Source organism: Grammomys surdaster, unplaced genomic scaffold (assembly GCF_004785775.1).
Source record: "Grammomys surdaster isolate TR1022 unplaced genomic scaffold, NIH_TR_1.0 190, whole genome shotgun sequence".
Lineage (NCBI taxonomy): Eukaryota > Metazoa > Chordata > Mammalia > Rodentia > Muridae > Grammomys > Grammomys surdaster.
In genome coordinates, this window is record NW_021604635.1 from 2212825 (window position 1) to 2222212 (window position 9388).

Consider the following 9388-nt stretch of genomic DNA (forward strand, 5'->3'; position numbering starts at 1 on the left):
ATGTGTGGTGTTACCTGAATAGTGTATCTTTCTTTTATTGATGTCTTTCTGTCTCTAAATCGAGAGTGTGATAAACCCTGCTCAGACCCAGTAAGGCTTGCACAGTTGTCACAGCGGAAGCATTATAAAAGACCCCAAAGTCCTCCAGTCAAACGGCTCCTAAATGTAGGTTCTCACTTTATCCTTTGTAAATTTTAAAACCTTGGGCGTAGCCTCTTGACTGACTGTTCTGTTGCTGGGAAGCGACACCCGTGAGCACAGCAAGTCCTATAAAAGAAAGCATTTTAATTGGGGTTGGCTTATAGTTTCAGAGGCTTAACCCATTATCATGGCAGGAAGCATGGCAGCACACAGACAGATAGACAGACAGACAGACATGGAGAAGTGACTGAGACTTCTACATCTCCAGGTATTAGGAGGAGGAGAGAGACGCTGGGCCTGGCTTAGGCTTTTGAAACCCCAAAGGCCTCCCCCAGGGACACACTTCCTCCAACAAAGCCACACTACTCCAACAAGGCCACACCTCCTAGTCCCGGTCAGGTAGTGCCATCAATGACCAAGCGTTCAAATCTGTGAAGCTATGGGGCCATTCTTAGTTAAACCACCACGCCTCTATAAATTTATAGTTTTAATCCCAAGTTCAGTTAATTGAGGCCTTCTATTCAGAGTGCTAGGAGTGAATGTGCACTTACACTAAGAGTTTGATGCTGTGCCTGATGCCAGAAAAGACTGCGAGGACGGCTAGCATGCTTTATGAATGTTAAGGCATGCAGCAGAATTTCACTGGACAGGAACAGAGGTTCAGAAGTCACTTGAAAGAATCAGATCTGCTTGGCCACTATGGGGTTTGTCATGAAGGTACATGCAGGCCTATGTGCGTGTGCGTTAGAATTCAGAGTAAGAAGAGGAATGGATCCAGTTGTAAATGGTTGAAGTTCTTGGTGTCCTTGTGAACATGGAGGTTTCTCAGGTGGCAGGAAGCAGGGCTGCCTGCACAGGTTGTCTGAGTTCAGTGGAGTGTGAGCTTAGAAATCAGCTGCAGCATTAAGACAGCAGGCAGTTCTGGTGCAACCTTAGCAGTACTAGTTTCCGGGGCTCTGGGCCCAACCTGGGAATCCACGGTTTAAATACTTGCTTGGCTGAGTCTGAAGTGCAGATCAGGTGTTGGGAACCTCTGCTCTAGTTCATGAAGATAGCTCAGGGAAGAATTTGTAGGAAAGAGAAAGCCAGGAAAACGATACTATAGAGTCTCCTGAGGGTTTTTGGGCTCCGTCAGCCTCAGGACCCTTGCCCCTCTAACCTCGGGCTTGCTCACACATCCCCCTGCCTCAGGCTTCCGCTTTCCACACCCAGTGTTTGTTGCTGTGCCTCCTTTGCTGTTGACATTCTTCCCTGTGTCTTCCATTCAGAGAGAAAGACATGGCTGGCTTAGGGGGCCGTTCACCAGTAAGCTGAGGTTTTCATGTACTTCCCTGAAAGACTGGCCTTTGCTGTCTAAGCTTGGGACAAGCAGCTGTGGGTGATGGGCATGCCAGGAGCCACCCGGACTGTATGGACCAGCCAGAAAGGTGTGGCAGAGCCAGCTCCTGAGCAGAGCCCAATCCCCAGGAGGCATTTGGTTGTAGTTGGCCTATTGCCTATACACTCCATTCCCACGTTTCCCGTGGGGCTGTTCCAGCCTTTGGCCCACACATGCAATATGCCTCTTGTAGGTTCTCACAGCCTTTGAAGTCCGAGGTCATGGTCGAATCCCAGGAATGCCGGGCTGCTAGTAAAGCAGCGAGCGGGTCATGAGGCATGGCCTCCGTGATCTCTCTGGTAGGATGGTTTTGTAAACTTTCTCTTCACCCATTGCAGCCACTGGAGGGAAATCACGTCACTACAGCCAACACAAGTGCTTGATGCGAGCTATGGACTGGCCACAGGGGTGCTAGCTTCCTGCTGAGTGATGGTGCTGTTACATGTTCTTCGTTTAAGACCCTCACATTATGATGGTGTGGCAACAGGCTAGTTGTCCAGGCTAGCCACAAATCTGCTCTGTGAGCATGTCTGTGCTTTTTTTTCTTTTTTCCAAAGTTCATTCGATACCCCCAGCATCGAATTGAGGTCGTTAGCTAGGCGAGGTCACTTAGGAGAAGGTGAGTCTAGGAAGTTTCCTGACCTGCCTAAGGTGACACAGGAAATGGTGGGTCCTTTCATCCGAGGAGCCACGTCTGCCCTTCGCTTCCTCTGTTTCGTTCTGTGCCCAGCACACATGTCCTCAGCAAATCCTCATCAGGGCCACTGTCGTGTGGAGAGCTAAACCAGCTCGGTTTGATGAGGAAGCCAGCACATGAGACAAAGCATAACGGGTTTCTTTTTATAATTCTTTTCCTTTCCATAGGTCCAGGCGTGCATATGTGTGCATGTGGGTGCCAAGGCTGAGGCTGACAGTCTCCCCAGTTGATTTTCTTGAATTATTCATTAATACAGGGTTGTTCCGTTAAACCCAGAGCTCACTGATGTGGCTTGTCTCAGGAGCCAGCTTGCTCCACGAAGCCCATGTCTAAGCCTTTCAGGACTGGGATACAGGTGGCCGACACAGTCAGTGTTTCGGGGTCTGAGGGTCTGAACTCTTGTCTTCACACATATGAAGCAAGCGGTCTAACCACTGAGCACTCCTTGTGAATCTCAAGGCCTGGGCCCTGTGGGCTGGGCAGTCTGTGCTGCGGCTCAGCCCCGTCACTACTGTAGCCCTCAGAACTTGCCTTCAGTCAAGGATCATGGCTGTGTTGTGCCAGACAGTGCCGCCGGTAAAGAGGGCACTTGGGGGCAGGGCATTTGACTTTCAGTCCTTTTAAAAGGAACTAAAGATTAGACTGGCTGTGGTCAAAGCAGAACAAGGTTAAATCGAAAAACCCTGTTGTGAAGTGTGAATGTTGGTTTTGAAAATATATGTGAAAAGGGTAGAGTTGTAACAGTTACCTAACTGAAATAAAACTCAGAGAGTGACAATCTTCAAGATAACCATATAGTCTAAAACTTCCTAGTGCCACTTACACACACACACAGGATATAATATATATATGTATAATATATATAATATATATGTATCTATATATTCAACATCCAATATTCTATATTGATATATTGGATATCAATATATTCAATATTATATATAATGTATATATAAATATATATCCAATGTATCTATGTGTGTTTGCATGAGTGTAGGCCACACGTGCATGTTCACAGAAGCCAGAGGAGGATGGTCATTTCGTACAAACTCATTATTGAAGGGCTTATCTTGGACCCACCATGAGCCCCTTTCACGAAGCTTCCAAACAGAGACAAATGTGTGTAGTTTACTTTTGTGAATTTATTGTTGTGATATTGTGTATAGATTAGTTTTTTTTGTTGTTCTTGTGGTAGTAATGGTGGTTGTTGGTGTGTGTGTGTTTGTGTGTGTGCCTCTGTGCGTGCGTGCGTGCGTGCATGTGTGTGTGTGTGTGTGTGTGTGTGTACACACTTGAGCATGCATGGTACGTATATGAGAACAGAAGATAATTCTGGACGGTACTTCTTTTCTCTCCTTCCACCATGTGGATTTTGAGGTTCACACTCAGGTTGTCAGGCTCTGCAACAGGCACCTTCACAGCTGAGCCATCTTGCTGGCCCTGAACTCAGCTGTTGTATGCTCATCCTTAGGTACTTGGATCATTGGCATCAGGTTTTGTGACAAGGGGAGAGTGGGGCCTGGCTTTCCAGATTAGATCAGCGCCTGCTACTCCAGGCAGTGCAAGTTCTAAACTTAATACTTAATCTAACAAGGCACTTTTTAATGCACTTTAATGTCTGCATTTTTCTTATTGGTAGCTATTTAACTTTTTTTTTATCCCATCTATCCAGCCTTAGAGTCAATATGACCTGAGTACTGATGAACTCATTTCTGTATATGCTGGGCCTCAAGAGTGTTAACGTTAGATTAAAACAAAAGGCAGAGAGTATGGCAAACCACCAAATCCATCCATAGCTCTGACAGAGGAGAAAGTTATAAAGATTCCCGCTACTTAGAGCTAAACACCTGGGGAAGTTAGAACATGAAACAGGCTTTGCCGACAAATCTTTAATGCTCAGAAGAAGTAGAACAGGAAGATGGTCTAGAAATCTGGAGTCAGTCAGTCTAGCAGGCTCTTCTTGCCCAGAAGAAGCCAAACAGGAAGGCCTTTGAAGGCCTGGAACACTGGCAGTGCCCTCCCTGCTGGAGGCCTAGGTTTATCTCACCGGTGGAGAGGCCCAGGTTTGTTTACAAGGTCTCCATGGAGGCCTGGCTGGAGTGCTTGTGTCTGTGTGGAACTTATTTGAGAGCTGCATAGCTCTGTACTTGATCTCGAGGGGCAGTGGCCCTCCAAACAGGGACTCTACACCCCCTTATCTAATGCTGGTGACAGTAACACCCTTCGTGCCAAGTATATACGGAACAGATAAGCAATGTTTGCTGCTGAAACTGTAAACTAAGCAGCGCACACTCTAACCGGCTTTAATTGGCTCTATAACTCGTTTGCACATTGTGTAAGTAGCAGGCTTTGTGGTCATCTTGGGACTCGATGGTCTCCATGTAGGTTGTCAAGCTCAGGCCTCAGCTAGGAATGGCAGAGCCAGTGCAGGTCCGTGAGGCCCAATAGGAACAAGCGAAGAAGAGGTGGCCAGTAGGGACTGTGGCTGGGGAGACTTACAGGGCGTTCCCAGATTCAGTGCACTCTTGCATTAAGAAGCAAATTAAAGTTTTATGTTGCATTTTATTCCCACAAGTGCTTCTCTGCATTTTCACGGCCTCTTTGGGGACTCAAGTGTGTAGGATTCTAGATGTCCTTTCCTACCTCCCAGTCATCAGAGTGATTAACCTTTCTATAGCCCACATGAGGAAGCCATCTAGTCTTCATCTAGTTTGAGAAATTGTGGTTGATAGTTGGATGCAAACTAATAAGTGAAACTTAAGAGATCATTGAAAGATAAGTTCACCTCAATCCAAAGGTTTTTTCCTAAAAACAAAACAAATTATTGCCCTTTTAAATTAAGACACAAAACCATCCTCGTTTGCAGGGGCATGCTGGTACATGCTAGCAACCCCCTGGCACTAAGTACTGCAGAGGCTGCAGCTGGTGAGACTGGAGTTCCAGGCCGTTTTGTCCTAATCCTTAGCACTCACACAGAGACTCACAACCATCTCTAGCTTCCGATCTAGGAGATCCCGTGCCCTCTTCTGACCTCCACACACACCAGACATGGGCTTGGTGCACAGGCTGACAATCAGGACAAACACCCAGAAATACTAATAATGTCAATAATAAAATAAAAATAACCGATAAGCCAAGCCTGATGGTGCATGCGTTTAATCTTAGCACTCCAGAGGCAGGAGCAGGCAGATCTCTGAGTTCAAGGCCTGCCTGGTCTACAGAGTGAATTCCAGGGTAGTCAGGGCTACACAGAGAAACCTTGTCTCAAAAAACAACCCCCACAAAAGAACAACAACAACAAAAGACCTAAAGTAAACACACACACATACACATATATACACATTCTTAAATACTTATGAAGTTCAAAAGAACTCCCGTTAAAATAGCTTTCTTAGGGTACAGTGGTATGAGCCTGTGATCTCCTCTCCTGGGAAATCACGTGGGTCTAGGAGTTATAGATGACCATAAGCCCTAGGCAACATAAAAGACCTTTTCTCAAAAACAAACACACCAAGCAAACAAACAAGCAGACATACCTATTAGTCATAAATCACATCTGTGTTGTCACATCCTGGTGGTATTAAAGGTGACCCAGAGTGAGAATTCCATCATGGGAAGTGAACTCTATCCTATGCAGTCACACACCAAGTAATTGTTGTAATTTTGATTTTTTTTTTCTGATACAGATGAAGAACTAGCCCTGGATGGCAGTTTTGACCAAGACTTAAAAAGTTATCACAGGCTCCACTGGGAAACGGAGTTCAAACCTGTGGCCAAGCAACTTCTGAAGCGCATCCAGAGCCACCACACGCTCCTGGAGCCCCTGCCTGGCCCTTCTTTCTAACATGACACAGGCCAAAGGCAGAACTGGGAAGCCAGATCTCCCTCATTCTCGGGAAATGGTAAAGGCATGAAAGTTTTTCAGTATTCACACACGTTGAGCGTTTTTAAAATACTGATTTTAGCGAGTAGCCTAAGTATTTTGAAAGAAATAAGCATTTCTTTTTCTAGGTATTACAGAAAATGGATATATACACATATATATTTTCTGCTATGAGAGGTGTGAGATGGAAATATATGCATTTTTAAGACTTTCCTTTCTATTCTCCTTGAAATCACTTAGAAAAAAAATCCTTAAAAATCCCAGTCTGACAGCTTTGGAATGAGTGAGCTCCTCAGGTCGCTCGCTAAGGGACGGCGCAGTGGAGACGTAGGCTCCATCCACAGGAAGGATGGCCCGCGGAGAGGCACATGCACCAACCTCTGCTGCCGGGCCTACTACATCACTCTAGAAATAAGCTACTCTCCTCCTCCTGGTATTTTCTTGTTCTCCTATTAAGAAGGAATACGCAGAAAGCAGAGAAAGCTTCTTGGAGGGCTGGCAATGTAGCTCACCGGCAGATCATGTGACTTCCAAGTTCAAGGTCCTGGGTTTGATCCCCAGCAAGGGAGTAAGAGGAAATACTGCTTCAGGTCGTCTATCCTTTTAGATTTTAAGTGTTTTTTTCCCCCCTTTTGTTTGTATGGATGTTTGGCCTGCATGTATGTTTATGCACCCTGTGCATGCAGTACCTGTAGAGGCCAGAGAGGGTGTCAGATCCCCTGAGACTGCTGTCATAGACACTTGTGAGCATCTGTGGTGGGGGCTGGGAGCAGCCGTTGTTGTTAACTACTGAGCCATCTCTCCAGCCCCTACTTTTAAAATACTTTTAAAATTTTTATTTGTGTCTGTCTGTCTGTCTGTCTGTCTGTCTGAGTAAACATATGTCCTGTGTGTGTGTATTCCCTCGAATCTAGAAGTGGGTGTCATCCCCTAGAACTAGAGTTACAGGTGGTTTTGAGCTGCTGGACACCAGTGCTAGGAGCCAAACTCAGGTCTTCTGGAAGAGCAGCAAGTGCTATTAACCACTGAGCCATACCCCAGCCACCTACTTCTTGAATGAAGTAAAACGGATGAAAAAGTTCCTTTCTTCTCATTTGCAATACAGTGACTGAGTTAGATGGGCTTTCCCCCATTAGACTGTATCCAAGAGAGATGCTATAACAGAGTAGAAAGTACACGTTTAGCTGTAAGACATTCCTGTTTGCCTCAGGCCTATCTCTCTGCTGCTGGAGAGTCATACTATAAAGTGAGACTATTACCTCTCTTTATTTTAGTGTATGCATCAATCAGGGTCCTTAGAAGAATAGGACACACACACACATGCACACAAATAAATCTTTTATTACACACAAACACATACACACATGGATGAATTGTGTGTGTGTGTATGTGTGGGATAAGATTTATTAGGTTGGCTTACTGGTTGGGAAATCCAACAATGGCTGTCTGAGTTTTGGAGAATGTGAGAAGCCAGTATCTTATCAGTTCAGTCCAGGAAGCTGAACACCTCAATAGCCTCAGTCTGGTGCTGAAGACTGGAAGGATTCCTGGAGAGCATCTGGTCTTCAGTTCATACTAGAGACTGAAGAAGCTGGATTCCCAAGTCAATGAAGGAGCAGCAGTGGCAGAAACAGACTAGATGCACTTGTCAGCCAGTGTAAAAGTGGAAAGGCAAAATGCCTGTGTTCCCTCAGACCTCTTTGTAGCTGGGTTGTCTCAGGGAGAGCTGCTGACACTGAGGGGAAGGCTGTTCTCCCTCAGTTAAGTTTTCCAGGAAACACCCTGGCAGGCAGACATGTCTCTTAGTTGGTCCCAGAGCTAATAAAGTTGATCACCAACATTAACACACAGCATGCTTTAGAGCAAAGCCTTAATCAGCAAGCAGGTTGTAAGCACACTGTAATTATGATGTGAGTCTGTTTGCTCACTTGTCTCAGGAGGATAAAACTTGCCTTTGAATAAATTATTTAAAAAGACCAAACAGTTGTGATTGTCATTGTTGGCCTATACTCACCAAACAAAGGCTTGCTGTTCTTGGAGAAAGCTTTATGAACGGTTTATCTTTGACCCCAAATGTGACCTCGGGATGAAGGCAGGCATGCCAGACTGAATGGAGTGCTGAAACTTCCTAGAACGTTCTACATTTCCAGAAGCAGGTAGATTTTTGCAAAGGCAAATTCTAGTCCATCTGTACATGTAAGTAGGCCCAGCCAGGCAGATGAAGTTCATGTAAACTCAGGGCCTAAGTCAAGTACTGAGAACATAAGTCTATTTGATCCGTGGAAAGCTTACATATTGGCTAAAAAAAGATATTAAATTCTTCCCCACTCAAAACATATTCCTCCCTCAATATTTATAACTACTAGCTCGTGGTGGTGTGTGTGTGTGTGTGTGTATGTGTGTCAGTTTCTTCTCACAGTGAATACATCCCCTTGAGACTCAGGTAGGCTGAGCCCTTTGTTTCTGCCCATTTGCAAGTGTCTTGGGGGAGGAGCAGTGACTAAAACCGTAGAGTCATCCATTATATTCTTTTATTTTTTTTTAAATGTATGTGTGTAGGTGTTTTGCTCGTTCTACCACCAGCATGCCTTTGCCTGTGGAGTCTAAGAGAGGGCGTTGCATTCCCTAGAACCAGAGTTGCAGATGGTTGTGAGCCACCATTGTGAGCACCTCTAGGGGAGCACTCTTAACTTACAGAGGTCAGGAGCCATCACTCCAGACCCCTCTGTTTTTCTTTTTGAAGTTTCCATACATAGGTGTACACCTAGTATGTTGAACATGTTCCCTCCGATGTCGCACTCCTCCTCTTCTCAGCCCTCCCTCGCCATTGTCTCCCTAGACAGTTTTATTTGTACTTTCAAGTCCTGCACATACAAAACCCGGTCACCTCACTTGGAGGCGTGGCACCATGGCAATATTTGAAGTCTGTACTTTAGATGTGAAGGAAACCCACCCCGTCCTACAGCAGGGTTCCAGAAACTTATCCTGTAAGGCAGAAATGTTAGCCAATGTCGGTGCCTCCTCCCGCCCTCCCCTTTCTGCGTCTGTAGTCTAGTGACTTTAGAGGGCTTCATATAAATGGCCCCAGGTAGTAGATGTCTTTTGTAGCTGGGTTGTCTTCGAGGTTCATTTGTTACAGCAAGCAACAGAATTCCCTTTCTTTACACACACACACACACACACACACCACACACCACACACCACACATACCACACAAACACATACACACTCACACCCATACTCACACCATACATAGACACACTTATACACACACACTCCACACAAACAC

The 9388-nt window shown here is 45.5% G+C and overlaps 1 protein-coding gene across 1 annotated transcript in view; it reads left to right on the forward strand.

Moving 5' to 3' along the window:
* The window catches only part of Armc2 (armadillo repeat containing 2), a 111699-nt gene extending 105639 nt beyond the window's left edge, over window positions 1-6060 (forward strand). The window contains exon 17 of the mRNA XM_028769076.1: window positions 5903-6060. Coding sequence (XP_028624909.1) covers window positions 5903-6060 — 158 coding nt within the window. The remainder of the gene's footprint in view (window positions 1-5902) is intronic.
* Window positions 6061-9388: the final 3328 nt, after the last annotated feature.